We start from the raw sequence: 20296 nt of genomic DNA, 5'->3' as shown, positions 1-20296 counted from the left end.
GACTCATAAAGAGTTGGTTTAGTTGCCAATCATACATTCCAAAAATTAGATTGACTTTTAATTTATGTCGATCCTCCTAAGTGAGTGCTTTCTAAATAAGTGAATATGCAAGTAATTACCAACTTAGTTAATATTATGCCTGCATTTGATTAGTTGTGAGCAATGTAAGTGTGAAGGAAATCACTTCATTCCGAATCAGACGTGTGATATTTAAGAAAAGAGCCGTGGTTTTGATTTATTATCATCGATTTTATTGTTCTCAACTCCAAAATTTCCATAAGTCTAAGGTCAATATAATGTGCCGATTCACGTCTTAGAAATTTTTTCTCCCACGGGTTTTTTTTTTTTTTTTTGAGGAGATAAAGAAGGTTTCTCCCTTGTTCCCTCTTTTCTATTCTTGTCACATTTAGTACATCGATGCCAAAGTACTAGATAAATATTTGATAACCATAAAATAAAACATACTCTTTTTAAACACTAGCAAAAAGGGTGCACATATGTGTGATAAAAGTTGAAAGAAAAACTTATATAATTTGCTTGTTCAGGGGAATAAACAAAATTCTAAATGTACCGGAGATTTATGGAGTATGATGGGACTTATGTTGGCCCTTTCAAATTGCATTTTTCCCACCGATGAGTAGTAAGTCATTTTGTGCAAAGATTTAAGGTTAAAAGATTGTTTGAAATTGTTTTATAATGTATATGGATAATTCACTAAATTATCTTAAGCTCTCTTTGAAGATAAAATTTAGGGCGACACAATCATAATTGATAAAAGAGTAAAAGCCACAATAAAGTCTATTCAAAGTAAGGTTGCATTCCCATTGGCCTTGTGATAAAGGTATAACTTATCTTTCTCAAGAACATGAGTACGTTTCAATGCTAGCGTGTTGATAGGGGTTACAGAGATGGACTTGTCAATTTCAAACTTTAAACTTGTCAGTAATGGGAGTAATTATGACTGGATTCGAACATGCAACCGTATAAGACCTCATGGTAATTCCTATAGGGGGTCGCTAGCACCTCCCAAGTCTTGAATTAATTGGGGAGGGGGAGAGGGGGAGGGAGAGAGAGTTGTGGTGGAATATGTGAGTCTTTTTTACCATTCTCTTTGTTGATGATACTTTATAATCAAGTTGAAACATATTTATAATTAGACAAAATCATGCGAACAATCTCATTAAGAACGTTCATTTTACGGGAATTGCAAACCCGCCGAAATCAATCGGGTCCAAATAGATGGACTCAGGAGCTTTCCGGATCCACTTCATAATTTCTCCAGGCCCACGTTCTGATCATTTGGATCGGAGCCCATCGGCCCAAACCATCTCCATAAACCTCGTATAAACCTCGAAACACCGAGGAACGCCAAACCGAAGCAACAGCGCATGATCAATCCCGGCCAAAGCAAGGCATAGCCAGCACGCGCGGTCCGGAACCGAAGCTCGCTGCAATGTCGAGGATCGAGACCTTCGAGGACTTCGTGAAAGTTCACGGCCTGCTGCTGACGGCTTCCGGGTTGCCGCAGCCGCTGCACGAGCGGCTCTTCAAGAAGCTGTCGGCCGACACCTTCGACGGCGGCGCGCGCTTCCAGATCGAGCTGTGCGAGGATGGGCGTCGGAGGAGGCTCGTCCTCACTTCGGGGTTCATGGGCAAGGAGTCCGACGTCTTCCTCGTCGACCATGCTTGGACTTTCCGGCTCTCCGATGCGTTCAAGCAGGTTCTTGATTTTCTGTTTCGACACCCATGTCCGGTTTAACTTTTCTTTAATGGTGGAAATGGGCATCGGATTTTTTTAAGTGTATGTAATGGCAAAGCTAGTGTTTTGACTGTTGAATTGTGACGGGAGAAATTGAATTGAGTGTCGTGGAAGGTTAAAAGACTTCGGTAAATTGAAGTTGGTATGATTTCGGGACATTCCGTTTTTTATAATAATAGTGTTAGTGTACAATAGAGAATCATTTTATAGGGTGATATGTTCTTTTTGCTTATAATATGCAGAATAAGTAAATGCATAAACTTATTTTTTTATTAGTTCAACTGCAAAGCCTACTGGGTTTTCTTTCTCTGAAACTTTGAGTTAGAAAACCTCAGGATTCCTGGCTGCACGAGTCTTCATAAAGTTGCATTTTTTACAGCTTCAGGAAGTTCCGGGGTTGGCTCAGAGGATGGCTGTTTTAATGTGTGTCGATGGCGATCTGAATGTAGATGAAGAAGCTGAGGGAGGGACTTCGATAGCGGAGGCTGGCAGCATGTGCATTGAGGATATGCTGGAACATGAACTGTGTAAAGCAAAAGAGAACAAGGACACTGTCAGATGGTTGGAGCTCGATGAGCTCAATATCAATGATGACACGCTCTTATCTCTCAATTTATCTGCTAAATTTCCGGTTGGTGTTCACTACATTCCTCCTGAATTAAATGACACGCATGATTATATGTATGTTGTACAATTTCATCTTCCATAACTATGGTATAGTTATGGTATAAAAACTCTATCATGTGTTATTTATAGACTAAAAATTAACATTACCAAGTTTTGTGGAGTATATGCACAAGCAACCATCATTTCCTTACAACATACTTGCCCTGGAGATGATATCCAGTACCATCTTTGAGCTTATTGTGATGTGATGAACATATGGTTTACATGCTTATTTTTTCTTGTGCTAGGATTTAATTGCTCTTAGCCTGTGTGGAAACAGGCTTGAGAGGGCAGATATCATTTTTCATGAAGTTACCAAATTCAAGCATCTAAAAGCTCTGTGGCTCAACAATAATCCAGTTGTAGAGAAATGGTATGTGCATTTGCACCCCAGTAACTTAGAGCAGGCTTTTAGAGGAGGAAAAGCTTAATGGTTTTACCTTCAGTGATGGCTGTCTGGCAGATAAAATTCTTCAGGCTTGTCCTGGGCTTGAAATCCTTAATTCATCTTTTACCCATAATTTTGGGGAGTGGGCATTGGGATTCTGTGCAGACGTCTATGGGAAGGATAACCCAGGCCAGCACTGCGGAAGTGACCATAAGTTGCACAAAGTGACATCTCTTGATATTTCTGGCAGAGGCATCCACAATCTTGCTAATAAGGTCCGTGACTCAATTAGCTTACTGTTCTTAGTGACTTATTTGTGTTATTCTTTTAATATGTTTTACTCTTTCTGCAGGCATTTTCACCTGCTATGATGCCATCACTTTCATATTTGAACCTTCGGGGAAATTCACTTGAAGAGAATTCAGCAAGTGAGTTGTTGGAAGTCTTGAAGCAGTTTCCTTCCTTAAATGCTCTTGAGGTGATTATTTTGCTTTTGTTAATTAACTGTTCCAAGAACTTACCACGAGAGTTTGAAAGTTTCAATTTTTAAATAGAGGTTAATTATTTACATAGGTGGATATTCCTGGACCCTCGGTGAAAGTGCAGTAGTGATTCTGGAATCACTCCCAAATCTTTCTTTCCTTAATGGTGTTTGTGCAACAAAAATATTAGAAGCTGGGAAGCATGTGATTGATTCTATCCTTGAACCACGTCTTCCGGAATGGAAACCAGAAGAGCCCCTTGCAGATCGGGTTATCAATGCAATGTGGCAATATTTAATGACTTATAGACTTGCAGATGAGGAAAAGATCGATGAGACTCCTGCATGGTATGTGTGCTTTTTTCAATGACCTGCTCTTTACATGAACAATGAGCCATATATAATCAAGGTCCTCCCATGCTTAGTATATTACCATGAGACATGTCCTCCTATGCCTAGTATGTCACAATGAGACATGTCCATATGTCTTTTCTGTTTATCTTTGTAATATTCTCACTTTAAGTATACTTTTATTTGATATTTAACTTGAAATGTCATGCGGTTCATTTAATACTGCCTGAGAACATTTCACCATCTGAAAAGGCATATCTGTTTCAGCTTTGTTTTTATTTATTAAATGCTCTAAGAACTTTGTGCAGATATCAATAGCAGACATGACTGACCTTATAATTCTGTGAACCCCATTATTATTCTATGTATTGCCAATTGCCTTTCTATGATTATGGAATAGCATTCAAGATTCCCGTATGATGTACTTTATCAAGGATGTCTTTTGTGATAATATAAACAGTGCAATCTCTCTGGTGGCATAGGTATGTGATGGATGAACTGGGCTCTGCATTAAGGCACAGCGATGAGCCAAATTTCATGGTGGCCCCATTTCTCTACATGCCAGAGGGAAACCTAGCATCAGCTGTGAGGTCAGCTACAACTATATCCTCTTCAACTTTGCCTTTTTGGCATCATTCTGCTCGACAACCTTGTCTTCTATACGTGAATGCAATTTTTGATTCCTTTTTTGGACCAATGAATGTAGTGCCTGAATTATTGTCACATTCTGTCTGTAGTTTGACGAGTTATGGAACTCGTTTTTTTCCCTCTAGCTAAACAAACTCGTGTTTTTAATCATCAATCATTGTCCCAGGGCTCGTCCAATCTTTATGTTGTCAGTTTAGATTTCTATTTTTTTTCTTATTTAGCGAAATGGTGGCAGAGTCATCTTTATAATGGGTCTGCTCTATGTTTTCCAGCTATTCTCTCTTATGGCCAATCCAGAATGCTCAGGAGGGTGATGAGTGCACCCGTGATTATCTTTATGGGATTGGAGAGGACAAACAGCGATCCGCCAGACTTACTGCTTGGTTTCATACACCTGAAAATTACTTTATTAAAGTACAAGCATATCATTTATTTTGTAACAATTTTAAACAGCTGCTTGTAGATTTATCATTAATACTTGTTTGTTCATCCAGGAATATGAGAAACACCGTAACGAATTGGAATCCAGAAGTTTTACTCCCCCATCTGCAATGTCTTTGGTGACTAAAAGCCTGCTTGAAGGTGACAGATGTCCTTTACGTGTGTACACTGACATACCTCAAGTTGAAGAATTTCTTAAACGGCCTGAGTTCATCCTCAGTATGTACTGGATTCAAACTGCTTTTAGAACTTACCCCATCATTCTTCTTTGCTGTCTTTTAGTTTGGCTTGTGTTGTAGTGACTATTATTGTTCGAGGAGCTGTCATTTCTCAATAATTGCTCACATCAACTCAATATATCTGGTTGAAGTAGTGGAGGTTGGCGAGACTTTCCTAATAAGATGGCAGGACATTTTTGTTTCCTGATTATTTGATGTAGGCTTCATGTTGCCCATGATTGTGGTCTCTGAGTTCCATTTTCTTGATATAAATCTGATTGCTTGGTGTTTAGTTAACTCATTTTGGACCTGAGTTACAAGTAGCAGCATTTGCCAATTCTTTTTTCACCATTATGTCTCCTCATCATTTTTAATATTATATTTGGTTCGCAGCCTCTGACTCAAAGGACGCACATATCATCTGGACAAGTATGCAAGTTGATGAGGATACAAAGAAAGCGACTGGAATAACAGATGACCAAATTATTAATCAGTTCCCTTATGAGGCTTGTGTTGTGATGAAACATCATTTGGCTGAGACAGTTCAAAAGGTCAGAAAGATTTAGGTTTCTCTAGTTTGCAGAAGATAAGTTTCTAGAATATTATTCATTTTCTCCATCATCCTGCAAGTTTTGGGTTCTCTCTGAAGCCAAAAATTAGTTAATGTTTCCAGAAATTTGACTCTGAAATTTGTTTTCCCTTCTACATTTGTCAGGCATATGGATCACCTGACTGGCTACAGCCAACTTATAACTTGGAAGTGCAGTTGTCTCAACTTATTGGCGACTATTACATACGTAAAAGAGATGGCCTTAATAATCTGTGGATTTTAAAGCCCTGGAACATGGCACGGACTATTGACACTACTGTCACCGATAACATATCAGCCATAATCCGTCTCATGGAGACTGGTCCAAAAATATGTCAGAAGTACATTGAGCATCCTGCTTTGTTCCAAGGGAAAAAGTTTGATATCCGCTATATAGTACTTGTCTGCAGTATAAACCCCTTAGAGATATTCCTTTCCGATGTTTTCTGGGTAAGGTTGCATTTCATTAACTATCAATAACATCAGTCAAACTTTCTTCTTAATCCAATGTTTGTCTCATCTAGATACTGCATCAAACAGTACTCACTATTTGCTCTGAAATTATCTCAAATTTTAGGTAAGGTTGGCAAACAACCCTTACTCCTTGGAGAAGAACAGCTTTTTTGAGTATGAAACTCACTTTACAGTAATGGTATGTCTCTACAGCACCTTATTCCATATGATTTTCCTAGTTTTTTGGTAGTGTTGCACTGTTGTTCACACTTTAGAAGGTTCAACCCAGGATTTAAATGAAATGCTCCATCTTGTGCAATTTTCTTTCATGAAAAAGGAGTTATCAATGATTTTATTGGTAGGTAGTCAATATGAATTAGGGATATGAAGTTATAAAGAATCACTGATTCTCTAATTGTTTCTATACATTTCAGAATTATCGCGGAAGAATCAATCATAAAAACACGCCTGATTTTGTAAGGGAATTTGAAGAGGAACATAAAGGTAGTCAAGTCTTGGCTTTCATTGCCTGACAAGAAATATTCTCCCTATACTCAACTTTAACTGGATTCCCTTTAATTACAGTTAAGTGGTCCGATGTGCACGAGAGGGTAAAAGATTATCAGGTCAGTATTTGAGGCAGCTGCATTTGTGCATCCTGAGATGCATAGTCCAATGTCTAGGGCCATTTATGGAGTGGATGTCATGCTTGATAGCTCTTTCAAACCCAAGTTGTTAGAGGTATGTAACTGAATTGTGTATTTCTCTTGTAAATATCCTGGAGCTGCTTCTTTCTTTCTTTCTTCTTTTTTTTTTTCCCCGAATTTCATCACCCAGCAATCGGCGGCACTTGTTGAAATCTGCTACTGATGGGAGGAAAGACAATACAATTCATGCTCATTCATGGCGAGACAATCCTCATTATCACTAATCTTCTAAGACAATTTCACATGATATGTAGGTGACCTACTGTCCTGACTGTACAAGAGCATGCAAGTATGATATGGTATCTGTCTTTAAAGGGAAGAAATGAGGGGTTCCAACTTCTTCAACGATGTCTTTGGTTGTCTTTTCCTAAATGAAACCACTCATGTTAGCCCATTGTGATGGTTTCGGCAGAGATGAACATACTTTTCCAATGTATGTTAAAGTAAGGTCTTTTTGTTGAATTGTCTTTTTTTCAACTAATGTTATCTTGGTCTGTCATGTTGTAAAAGTAAGGGACGAAAACACCAGTGCCGCATAATTTGATCTCTACAAATATTCTTGTAGTGTTTACTTTTCCTGTCGCAACGGCAATTTGTCCCTTGGGCCTTTCCCAAATCAACTGTGAAGAGTTGCATGGCAAGAGAGAATTAGAGGGCAATTAAACATTTTCCATAGTTATAAGGATCACAATTCCCCTCATTGTCATATAAAGTATTACCGTTCGAACTTGTTAATAGGCGTTATAGCTCTCTAACTGATTGGCTTAGATACCTGAATGAGACGTGGGAGTTTGAGCGAATGTGTGGTGATGATGATACCGTAGGCTCAGGCTAAAACTCATGCGTAGAAGTTCATATGCCCAACGGACACACGGATGATGGTCAGTATAACATGGCCCCTAGAACCTGATTAGGCCTGAGAACGGTTGAGTATTTCTAGGAAAAAAATGTGCAAAGGACCTGAATCAACAATTTTAATTATACTCCCTTGAACCCTAATCTATTACCTTCTCTAAGCTTTTTTCTAGAGAGATCAAGCATGAAAGAGTCGATCATGACCTGAACCCCGAAACATCTTCGCCTATAATGTGCATTCAACGCATTTAGTCACCTCTATCCTCTTCAAGGAATTCCGGGGAGCATTATTTTCTCGCCCTTTCTACTACCATTCCCTAAATAGCACCTGCACTTGCAAGGACGGCAATGCTGAGAGCAGATTTGAGTACATGATGGGTACGTATGTTCGCACAAGGTATGGAGCGCCACAATTGATAGTGCTGATAAAGGGTCATTGAAAAAATGAACTCATTACATATCGAAAGATTTGACTTTTAGAGCATCACCATAACCCTAGTGAGTCTAAAGAAAGAGGCACACGCAACACTGGCAAGAGCTTGGCTGCATTTGCTAGTAGCTTGATTCAACATGAACACTTTACATCCTCTACATGTCCCAATTTCAAACTCCCTGAAGATCAGTAAATGGACATTGATATGGTCAGTACTTCCTATCCTCCACATGTCCACACTCCTAACAAGTGAACAGATATGGTCAGTCCTTTCTCTTTTCTTGAACAATGATAAGGCCTTGAGGGCCATGACACCGTAATCAAGATGTTCTAAAATCTAGAAGCTATTTGACCAATGACTAAGCAGATACTGTACAAAAATCATCCTTAATATGACAGCAAAGCTTATCAAGGTCCTTGTTTCTCTGTTGAAGCTGCTGAACTTTGTGGCTGGTTGCTTGATGCTATCTTCTTTTGCTGTTCTTCCAAGGCTCGTTCAAGCTTCAAAAGGTCAAATCATTGTCTTAGAAGAAACATTTCATAAATGAAAGATACAAAAGGTGCTATGCACTACACAATCGCTGATTTATAAACATTGGCATGATGAAGAAAATAAACAAAACAGTACCTTTGCTGCCCGAGTACTCCACTCGCCTATGATAGCTCTTAGCCTCTCATGTTCTTCAACATACTGTTGTTCAAGAATTAATTGCAGTGTAAGTCATCATAAGCACGAAAGAAAACAACCTAACTGTAGTATAGAAGACAAATGTGTAATGGCTTGCAAAGTAAATTCCAGGTGACATCCACTCCAACAGTTCCTTTCCTAACCAGCCTTGCAAGTATTAAACCCTTGAAAGAGGAATAATTTCTAAGAAGGATTTTCAATTCACAAGGCAAGTCTATAATCTACTTTGTAAAGGCCTCACAGAGCAGAACTTTAACTGAAACTAGTGGGATATGTGCTACAATGTCAGCGAAACAGTTATGAGATGAGGCAGGTCCATCCCCAGCTCAAGCATGTAAGACAAAGAACAAACAGAAATCCATGTTAAAAGAGGACAATTCCCTTTGATTCCTAGAGAGGGGATGTGAATTTTACTGAATTTTCTCTAGTAACTTCTTTTTGTGGGATGACTGCTATTACCTTTTTTAACTCTCATCCTTCTCGATTAGGTTAAAAAAAAAAATCATCCTGCTTCCACGTTTGTTTCTGATATTGAAACAGAGTTGGAGTGATTGCTATAGTCCATAAAAGAAAAGTCCATATTTCATACCTGATTGTTAGTTGTGCGAACACGCTGGATCTCAGAGTCCCTCTCAGCTATCAAAGACCGAGCAAGCCTAAGCTCTGACTGCAGTTGATCCATCTACATTATGCCAAAAATGTCACCAACAGAATACTAGATATAATATGTCCACATTGCCAATCATGATCTTGGATTCAACTGACCAAGGAAGCACAAATAATGTCAAGGAACAAGAATGAAAAAATCAATAAAGCCAGAGTCAGGAAGTGCGAAAGAGGCATATTGTGAAGGTTATGAAGGTGGTAATGAAGCCCAAGATAAATTTCTTCAATCATGAAACATTTCTAGTTAAACTTCCATAAAGAAGCCAAGTCATTTGATAGGATATCAGAATTTAAACCATTATGATAGTTTAGAGTACATATTGATAAATAATATATATCACTGAGTTAAATTGTTATATAACTAGGTGTTTGATCAAGCGAATCTTTGACATGTATATAAGGAACAAAAATAATACAACAGAAAACAAAACCCGAAGATGTAAGTTATCCCCTGATGTCTCATATGTTTACAGGCTCACGGCTTTAAGAAATTGAATATATGAACCTAACTTCCTTGTTATTACAGTGATGCCTCTTTTACAAAATGATTATAGCCATATTACCGCTAACTTAAACGTTTTGTGATAAAGCAATCATGTGGAGAAACTTGTAACAGCTTCCTCCACATGATCATTTACTCTAAATCATGTAAAGACATCAATTTGGCAGTTTTCATCTCCCAGGTTCCATTCACTAACTTGAATTTGATTGGGGCCAGCCTTAAGAATAACGCAAATGATTGTCATTTGGCAGCAGGTCGCACATTTACATCCTAAATTAAGCTGCACTTTCCCATTAAAGAGATCATACTCCGATGGTAGGACATAATATTACCTCAGCTGAGAGCGTCCTTAACTCTTGATCACGAGCTGCCAATAGGTGGGCCAGATCAACCTGAAAAGCAGCCGCTGAGAATCACTATTGCTCATGGCCAACTAACAGTCGTTTGTTTATAGGAATATCAGTGTTCAGTAGATAACAAAACAACTTAAACCATCACTAGTTGTCTGAAATCCATTCACATCCAGGAACATACATAAAACTTGTTTCGTCCTCAGCTACAGTGGCTAACTTATCTAAGAAGGGAGGTAGATCATCCGTCTCCATATGAATCACAATGAGATTGGCAGGCTCACCCACATAATGTGCTACATAAGAGAGTGGTAGAGTAAAGAATTGAAATAATTTTTATAGAACCATTTCATCTCTACAAGCACACAGCACACTTACTGCTCAACATTTATATAAAGAATTATCATTATCAATATGTTAATTTCTTTAGATCTTTATATCGACTCAGTAAACCTTCTCAAGAACCTTCATACTCTAGTTTCAACCATGTAACTGAAGGAGAGCCAAAAGATACTACCTGTGGAGTGCTCCCGTCATTGGATCGCTCATATTTGCTCAAGGATTCTTGCAGTCGAAGAACCTGCAGCACAATCCTACAGTTTTTTATCTTATCTTTGACAACACTATAGTAGCATATCAAGAGAGAAACAGCTGGGGGTCTACCATGTTTCTCCACGTGTCAAATGGTAATTTGTAATTCGGCTCACTATTTCATTATACATACAAAAGTTGAACAAGAGAACATGTAGTATGAGATAGCCCAGTGGAGTGGAGCATGGCCATTCTCTGCAGGCCCAAGGTCGACAAGTCAAATCCAGATAACGCCCCCTTTAGCATTACTTTGCTTTTTTGTGTTCCTCTTTCTTGTTTTCTTTTTCTTTCAATTCAAATAAAGAAAAAAAAATTTCAATACCACTCTAAGTAAAGATAAATTCTATCTTTTGCATCATTTTGCTTTTTTCCTTTGTTTTCGTCTGTTTGCTTTTTTCAAAGTTAATTACAGACAAATTTACTTTGTTCTATTTTTTCTGCCTCTCATTGATTATATCACTGTAGCTAGTTATTTTGTATTTCCTAATTAACCTAACCATGTGTGCTTTTGATTTTCATTTTATAATTGTTAATATTTTCAACTTGTTAATTCTTCCAAAATTTTGTGATACCTATTCAAGTTTGAATAACTCATTGTATATCTCTTATATCTTATCAAGAATAGGCATTGCTTGGAATTTATTGATTGAGTGCTTTTCTATTCTAAGTTTCTTCATTAAGTTTCTTTCTTGAAATTTCTGACTTTTCAATTTTTCCCATTTCCTTGGTTGTTTTCCATCTCATCACGAATGGATAGATGAACCAAAAGAATGGCATTTATTATTATCTTTTAAGAAAAAATTATTTATTATATTTCCCATCAAAATTTAAAGAATACTATTGTAAATTTAGAAATAGGATTTATATTAAGTCCAAAGCTGATGTAAAAGATAAGTTACACATTCATTGGATGGTAAGCAGGTGGACCTAATTTGGCTACGAAACTAACTCCAAAAAAACAAGTTGCTTTTTTCTGGTTATGTTTTTTCTGCTGTTAGAATTTAATTTTCATTTAATAAATATTGATACTGAACTAGTATTCATGCTAAATGATAGGAAGGACCTATTACAGTAAGGTTAATCCATATACGATTGATTAAATTTGTTTGATCCTCAGGCAACAAATATTTGACATTTCATAATGTACTAGATTTAGATGTTTCAAGTATAAATCAATCTGATGAGTGTTCTGCCAATGGTATTGACTAGATAAAATCATATTGGATGAATTTAATGAAATTTCATGAAGTTCTGCAGCATCACACTGGCAATTTCTAATATATATAGAACACCATGAACCTCAATCTTCCAATGATTGAAACAGAAAGAGCTCATAGACGTCTTGCCATGAGGGATCAACAAGTGCAAACCAAAATCATAAACACCCATTAAGCTTTAAAAAAAAAAAACACCTACCTCCTCACTTAAAAAATGGAGGTTCTCACGTTGATACTGCAATAAAGCCATTTGCTGATCAGAAAGCCGTCCACCATCATGGTATCTGCAGCACATATTATCACAACACCATATCATGAAATCCATTAAAGTATCAACCATTATTCATGGCAATACTGTTTGTTAGTTCAAATTATATTTTCAGCAAATCAAAACTGCTCCAACAGGAGACCAAGTGTCACAAACTCCAATAACATCAATATATAAGGACCCAAATTGCAAGGCCAGAAGAGGTATATTACATGACTCATGATTTAAGAAATAAAAGTAGACATAACGAATTTCAAGCTTCAGAAAGAATATCAACCTTACAGCTTCCAAAGGACTTGACTGTTGAAGTGGAGAGTATAGTGACTTTAAAACATCAGGATGAGAATTTAACGAATTGTAACGGTGGACATATCCTGCATGCACCAACAAAAAGAAAATCCGAAGCTGATAGAATGATACACAATTTGTTAACCCTCACGATATCAAGAGAAGAATACTCAATATAAATGTGTTTGCATGAGCTCATATCTGGATCATGGAACAACGAAGAAAAATTAAAGTACAACTCCAGACTGTATTGGTGTGAGATGAGCATGTATCAAGAGGTTCTTACAAGTTTGACGTTTATTATGATGCATGTCTACTCACCAATATATACACTCATAAAAGACCCAGCACATATTGCTTCTATGACCATGATAATCCTGCATGTCCATTACAATTGAAATTATTATTACGCACAGAAATGAGCAAGAATTTTCAATCACAAAAATTCAACAAAAATGAGACTACTCAAACCAGCGTTAGATTTCATGCACTCAATCCTAAAGGGTACAAAAATCTAGAAACTAAATTAATGGGGTACAAAAACAAACAAAAACAAAGAGAAAGAATAAGAAGCAAAAGAGGAAAAAGTCTGTTGTAAGATTGATAAATAAAGGATAATGGGTCGGCTACAGCAGTAATACTAACAAGATGACAAAGGGATAATGAGACATCCTCAACCAGTAAGTGGAAAAGAAAATAGATCATGTGCTAAATCACAAATTCCTAAGATAATTACATCTTTGACCTCTCCTCAAAAACTTCATCATTTCATCAAAAACCAAGCAACATTCAGCAATCAGTTCCATGCAAAAGAACATAGAGCAAGTCTAATAAACATATTCCATGACACATCAAATGTTTGAACTCTCCTCAAGAACTTCATCATGTTATCCAATATCCAAGTGAAAATTCAGCAACCAGTTCTCAGGAAAAAGAAGACAGATAATCTCTATTCTCAATTTGTAAAACTTCATTCTGCTTGATAGGTTTCTGTTATGCTTTCATTAAACAAAGATAAAACTAAGGTTAATCATCCATTTTGCAAAAGCTGCAACAGAAAAATTCTATTCTAGAACTTTCATGCTATATACATGCCAATGCCATTTGTCAAACAAGAACCATTGATATAGGTGGGCGGTTGTCATACCTCAGCATCACAGGTATGGAGAGAAAACTGACATAGCGATTCCAGACAATGACAAGTAGCATAGCAGCGGTTCCTAGCATCCAAAAGAAACTCAAGTCAGTACCAGCAGCATCATAGACGACATATTTCTTTATGCGAATCCCACTGAAGTTTTGCCTCTGATAGAGAAGATGATAGAACATAACAATATTTCCTCTGGCATTTATAGTAAAAGGTACTCATAAATTAAGGAAACACCCCAACCATTTGCCCCTAGCCCTGGCACACAACTACAATATCAAACAAACAAAACCAGCACTGCATGGTTTTACTAGTTATCTAGTCCTAGAGGCCTAATATGTTTCCACATAGACTATTCCATGTCCACGTTCGGATTGTATTTGGGTTATACTTAAGAGTATTTCCCTACGAAGCTATTGCTCCCAATCTTCCACATATGCATATAAAAGATCGAGAAGCCTCTTATTCCACCATATAAGTCACAATGAAAATAAGAAACTGCTTATGTGCAGAATAATCTAAGAGCAAAGCTATGAAATTCCTTGAAGTGCATCAGATATCTCATTTTGTGTAAGTCATGCACTAAAGAAGACTCAAGTTACAAGGAACCATTAAGCTTTCAATGTTTAGGACCATGGTGATTTATCTCATGTATGGTAGTCAAAATAAACAAACAGATTAATAAATGAGCAAAACATGAAAGTTGCTGCTGATGTTAATAGTATCATCTTATTTGTCCAAATGAAAAAATCAAGAAATTGAAACCACATACCATATGCTGTGAATGCAAAAGGTAGGCGGACAATATGCTTCAACTTCTGGCTGAAACTATAGTAACCCTATCCAAAGAGAAAAACTTAGGGTAAACAAATAGTCACAAAACCTCACATATCTAATTAGAAGGCAGCAAATGATTATAGGAATGCCACCTCCCCATTTCACTCCATAACATTGTTGCAGAAATGGAGACAGATTACCTGCAGACGTATTTTCTGCACTTGGTAGACCAGATACTGTTGAAAGATTCCTGAACCAATGAAACATTATATGAAATAGAATCAACATTTAGCAAGATCTTTGTATAGCAAACAAATGTCAGTTGTCTAATAGCACCAACACAGAAAAAAATGCATAATGGGGCCAATTTTGGAGGAGAAAGAGGGTTGGGAATTGGCAAATAAGCACAAGAAGCAAATGCAGAATTTAGAAATGTATTTTGGCAACGCAAAATGGTATTGCTAACATATATCACAGAAGTTACCAAGTGATTTCCAAACAAGCACCACAACGTCATCAAATTTACAGGCTTTACACACATATCTCTCAGCACAAAACTAATGCAGCATGGCATCCAAAGTATGTCCCCCTCCTCTGAATCCAACAAATATCAGATTCATGTAGCGAAGTCAAAGAACATTTGCTTGATCTACTCTGTCATACTGTATAAGCAGATATTTTATATCTTAAAGTGGTTGGGTGATGAATGGTAATGAGATGATTTTTTTGATAACTTTTATTTTTTCTCCAAACAAACTTTTTTCCCTCTATATTTATTCATATTCATCCTTGCCCAACCCTAAAACTACTATTTATATGCAATCTTTTATTATTAATAAACGGATCAAATAGTGAACATAAGTACAAGGTTGAAGCCCTCTTGAGTATTTCTAGTGATTTTAATATTCTTCCAAACTCACATTTTTGTTGATCCACATTTTATTTTTATTCTCACTTTTCATTTAAAATTATTCTTTTATCTGACCGATGGTAGTAGTTAGAACAGTGCATTGTATAAACATTCAATTGATTAAGTGTGCACGAGTATAGACTAACATAAGTGAAATCAAAGTCTAAGCATGGTTATTGCAATTTTGAAGATTGGATAAAAAGTATTATTCTTGACATTCACGAAATAAAATTCCATTATACATCACACAATTTTGAAAAAAAAAAATCATATCTCATTATCTTTTATAGTTCTGTTAATTTAAGTTCTTCATTTTTATTTTTTTTTTTGGCCTTCTTTTGAAACAAATTGTCATACAAAAGGTATTAATAAGTAAATTTAATTGGTAACACATGGCTTAGAATCTAGTTTTTTGGAGAAAGGAAATTCAGATTAACCACTAACAACTTTCCATATCCCAATCAGGAAAGTACAGGATCAATCTATAGCACTTGTAATGTATAGTATCATCTTAAATTCAGCAAGAATGATCTTCCAACTATTGGGCTGTAGGCAGAAAATGCTTTGTGGCCAGTATATTTATAGTCATTTTCCATAGCAACTGAAAGTGAGATACATCATACTCTAGCTAAAATTTTCGAGGCCTAAACCAAGTCTTATTGGGAAAAAGACCCCACAAGTTGATTCAACTACGACTGTTGCCTGAAATGATGATAACAGCAATCAGACATTTCTCCCTAGATGGGTTTAGCTATATGAATTCTCTCATTTTCTTCTCATACATTTATTATCTTGCAGATACTCAGGGTCCTTCCAAAAAAGTTTTCACCCATTACTTCTCAGGTCTTCTCCCTTTTGACCCACTCTTCTAGCACAAAGTCAAAGTTCCTACCAGAGTATTTCAAGGCCCTCATTTCACTTGCTCAATTTAATCCACACAAATTTTCTTCCATGTCATGAGAAAAGGGGACCTCTCCCATAATTCAATTCCTGTTTTATCATCTTTAATATGCACACATCAATGTTTCTCATTTCTGCTAGTCATCTTGTGTGTATTTTGGTACTTTGACTCTCCAAACTTTTCATTAAAAGGCATTATCACTATTACTATGGCTGCATACATTTTGCTCTAACACTTCTGTTGCATTCTGCACGCTAAAGGAATCAAATGTGTTGCTCCAGTTCACTCATAGGATATCCAACCTTTTCGTAGAGAGAAGCCGGTGTACCGGAAGAGCCCATTGTTTACTACTTCCTTTCCAATTCTCATGGTTCAAAAATCTTTATTTACAAGAATTGCACTCTCCATCTTTGACCCATTTGGATTAGATTGTTTATACTCCATATTTCCCCAGGATAATTCCATCTTCACATCACTCTTTCTCTATACTTATCCACAATCACCATACCATTCACAAAAGCATGTATCAGGAAAGATCATCTGTATATATCTGAATCTAGTCACACAATTACATGGACAAAGAGGATAAATAACAGGAAATTCAGCATAAGTGCTAGAACCCCACAAAACCACAATAAATACTCTCTTTTCGCAAAGGGAAAGGATCAATGCAAGTACCTGTGACTATCATTAAGGCGACATTGCAACTGCAAAGCAAAGCCGGGATCAGCGCTTCTATAGATTTGAAGATCCACGGAGCTGCAACAGCCAAAACAGCATACCCGACCTAAAAAATAACAAACATTCAGCGACCAATTCGCAACAAAAACACCCGAACATCATCGCATTTCACAATTCTCGCTTAATCATACGCAATGTACTTGCCAACAAGAAACAGTACGCAATGCTGCCGTAAATCGGGGTGCGCTTCCGGTGACCGAACAAAGGCGCCTCGTGCAGTATATCCAGGAACCTGCAAGACCCAGAATCACCCACGACCACCCTAAATCGCGCATCAACACAAAATGCTTTCTTGGTAAGAAAAGAAGAAGCTCCAGTCGAAACAATTCAAGCCGAAACTAGCCGATCGACCCTCAAGACTCCGAGTCCATCAAAGTCAATCCATCATCCGGAGCAACACACCGAAACCCAGAACACAAAATTCAAAATTTCAGTCCGCCGTCCACACTCACAGCGCGTTGTCTTCAGGGGACGTCGCCGCCACCGAGGCGTGCCTGTCCGTGGCCATCCTCGTCGACTGGATCCTCGCCACCCCCGTTCTCAGCGGGGCCGCGTCGACAATTTCCGGAACAAGAAGGAGAAGGAGAGCGCGGGCGCAGTGCAATTCATTCGCGCGGGTTGCGAATCGGCATCCTTCGAGCTGGCGAGAAGTTTCACGCGATGGGACTGCGAAAGCGAAAAGCCTTTGCGACCTCTTTCTTCCTCCTTGCGCGACACTCAACACAGAGAGAGAGAGAGGAGAGAGAAAGAGTATTTCCTTTTTCTTGCCCTTTTTTTCTTTTTCTTTTTGAATTCCGAAAAACCGCCGTACAATCGGCAGCACGTAAAACCTAGACGACCTGAGGGGCACCACCTCTCCTGGACGGCGGGTGAGTGGCACAAGCGATCACAGGAATTTAAACGCGTTTAGAACGATTACGTTACGAGAAGGCGATTCTAGAAATGATTATTTTTATTTTGTTAGAAGGCGATTACGAGAAAAAGCGCGTTTGTAAGCTGTTTAAAATTTTTATTACGGAATAGAATTGTGTTTGAGTCTTGTATTAATTGATTACATTCCAAATTAATTTCTTTTGATTTTTAAATAAATTTTAAATAATTTCTTTACTTTTTACTTTTTTCTTATCTTTTTTCCTCTTTTTTTTTTTCTTTTTTTCCCTTTTTTTTTCTATTCTTCTTCTTCTTCATTTGGTAGGTGCCAGGATCGGCGGCGGCCGAGGCAGGCAGCGACGCTCACTTAGGACGTCGTCGAGCCCTCGGCTGAAGGTCGGCCTTCATCGGCCGAGCCTCGGCCAGTGGCGAGCCGGGCGAGCCTCTCCGGTGGCCGGGCGAGCCTCACTTGGCGGTGGGCGAGGCTCGCCCGGCCCCCGAGGCTCGACCTCGCCCGGTCGGCGAGGCCGAGCCTCGCCAGTGCGGCGAGGCCGAGCCTCGCCGGTGCCGGCGAGGCTCGCCCAACCCGTGGTGGCGGCCGGCCTCGCCGGGCCGGGCGGGCCCTGGCCACCCGGCGGGCTCGGCCTCGTCAAATTGGCAAGGCCCGGCCTCGTCAGTCGGCCGGGCTTGCCTCCGGCGGCCGAGCGGCGAACCCGGCGACCGACGGGCGACGGCGGACGGCGGCGAGCAATGGTGGATGGCAACCAAGAGTTTACGTTTTGATTCTTTTCGATTCTCGGACGTAGAATCAATTTTTTATTCTCAAATCTTGTCCAAAATCGTTCCCTGGAACAAAAAATTTACCAAACGCGATTCTCGTCCCGGCGGTTAGGAACAAAAAATCGGAATCAAGACATTTGCAAGACGTTGCCAAACAGGAGCCCTTAAACACGCTGTCTTCTCGATAGAGGATCGAGCACAAATCACGCGACTTCCGATCAGGTCGATTTTTCTTGCCCATTTTTCTCCTGCCATTTCGGCGCCTTTTCCGTGGCCTTTTCGAAGCTTTGAAAACCGGCCCAATGAAGAACGATGCGTTCCGTCTTTGCAGGCCTTTTAACTTAACATCTAATTCGGTCCTTCGTCAAGCCCACGATCCTGCTACCATCGCAGGCCGAATGCCGTCAAGAATTGGAGCGATCTCTCTCGCGATGCTGCAGCAGGAGGCCGCCGCTCATCTCTCTGCCTTTTTGTTTTCATGTGATGTAACGTTCGTTCCGTTCTTGTAATTTCGATTCCTAGTTTGATGCGATTCCGATTCCGGGCTGCGTTTCGATTTCCGCACAAGAGCGACTTGCTTTTCTTGCACTTTTTCCGTTTGCAGAGGCACAGCCGAGGAGATCTGTGTGTTTGATTGTTTCTCCATCTTTCTAAAGTTCGGATGTATAGCCAAGTAGCTCAACCACCACCACAATCAATATCTAAGCCAATTAGAGGATGCTCCAACCTAGACTAGTGTTAAAAGAGCATGACCCCTATGGGCAGTTCATATGTTTCAGAGTAGTTTCGACCAATTAAACATTGAAAAGTCAATCATAGTAACAAAATTTCACGCTTTAACCCATTTATCTATATGTGCAAGTCAAAAGATTGAATCCAAATTTTGAGTCCTATTTGTGCATTAGTAGGTAAGGATTCTTTAGGTTGAGAAGTTAGAATGTTTAAGCGCTTATGAGTGTTAAAAGAGCTAGTTTTTAACTAGAACAACATCACTTTGGCATCATGTAAGGCAAACAAGCACTAGAAGTTTAATAGCTAAATCCGAGAGATGTATGTGACAGCAATATCACCATTCGATCTAACTTTGATTTATATCATTAGAAAGAGCTTGAAAATGTTGGTGGTGAAAATAAGTTTGGACACCGAATTGATTGAGAAATTAGAAAATAGTGTTTCGGTAATCTTCTCTTGTTGTCAATGCTCTCAAGATGAAGTTAATAAGAAAGGTTTTTCGGTGTTTATCAAGCCGGCAAGTGTCACATGTTTCGACGATCAATTGCATTTGACAATGATCATAAAACATGCAATTTCGATCCTTCGAGATGATTTAAAAGGTTACATAAACATCTTTTTCTGACTCTTTTCCACAATCTTATTAGCTTTGCTAAATGGATATTCATCTGCAAATTAACATTAGACATCAATTCAATAGAAATCATTTAGAAAAAGCAAAATCGTCAAACAAGCATAAAGCCTTTAGGTCAAGTGGTATAGCCGGGATCAAGTGCCCAAACGGGTTGGATCGTAGAAAGGAATCGAATGGGATTGGATTTCAAAGCAAATAATGCCGCTCACATGCTGACAAGATGATGACACGGCTCGTCTTCCTTT

General features: G+C 38.5%; 2 protein-coding genes across 2 annotated transcripts; one reads left to right on the top strand and one right to left on the bottom strand.

Moving 5' to 3' along the window:
- Window positions 1-1374: 1374 nt before the first annotated feature.
- On the top strand, window positions 1375-7210 carry LOC104437997 (tubulin--tyrosine ligase-like protein 12). Its single transcript, XM_010051051.3, is given in 18 exon segments — window positions 1375-1720; window positions 2139-2390; window positions 2674-2798; window positions 2872-3088; window positions 3166-3291; window positions 3387-3402; window positions 3405-3642; window positions 4128-4235; window positions 4566-4707; window positions 4788-4953; window positions 5346-5503; window positions 5668-5991; window positions 6119-6193; window positions 6429-6498; window positions 6580-6610; window positions 6612-6735; window positions 6956-7019; window positions 7022-7210. Coding segments are annotated over 18 exon segments (2583 nt in total). The 5' UTR covers window positions 1375-1453; the 3' UTR covers window positions 7102-7210.
- A 759-nt stretch (window positions 7211-7969) lies between these two features.
- On the bottom strand, window positions 7970-17877 carry LOC104437995 (protein FIP1). The gene is made up of 14 exons (XM_010051049.3): window positions 17488-17877; window positions 17180-17267; window positions 16973-17081; window positions 14684-14733; window positions 14479-14545; window positions 13707-13779; window positions 12881-12936; window positions 12549-12645; window positions 12203-12287; window positions 10713-10775; window positions 10178-10237; window positions 9267-9359; window positions 8618-8680; window positions 7970-8490 (listed from the first exon to the last, which is right to left on the bottom strand). The coding sequence occupies exons 1-14, from the start codon at window positions 17541-17543 to the stop codon at window positions 8398-8400; spliced, it is 1053 nt and encodes a 350-aa protein (XP_010049351.2). The 5' UTR covers window positions 17544-17877; the 3' UTR covers window positions 7970-8397.
- Between the last annotated feature and the right edge of the window lie 2419 nt (window positions 17878-20296).

The sequence above is a fragment of the Eucalyptus grandis genome, chromosome 3 (assembly GCF_016545825.1).
Source record: "Eucalyptus grandis isolate ANBG69807.140 chromosome 3, ASM1654582v1, whole genome shotgun sequence".
Lineage (NCBI taxonomy): Eukaryota > Viridiplantae > Streptophyta > Magnoliopsida > Myrtales > Myrtaceae > Eucalyptus > Eucalyptus grandis.
Note: the sequence above shows the minus strand (reverse complement) of the source record. Positions and strands in the feature narration are given on the sequence as shown.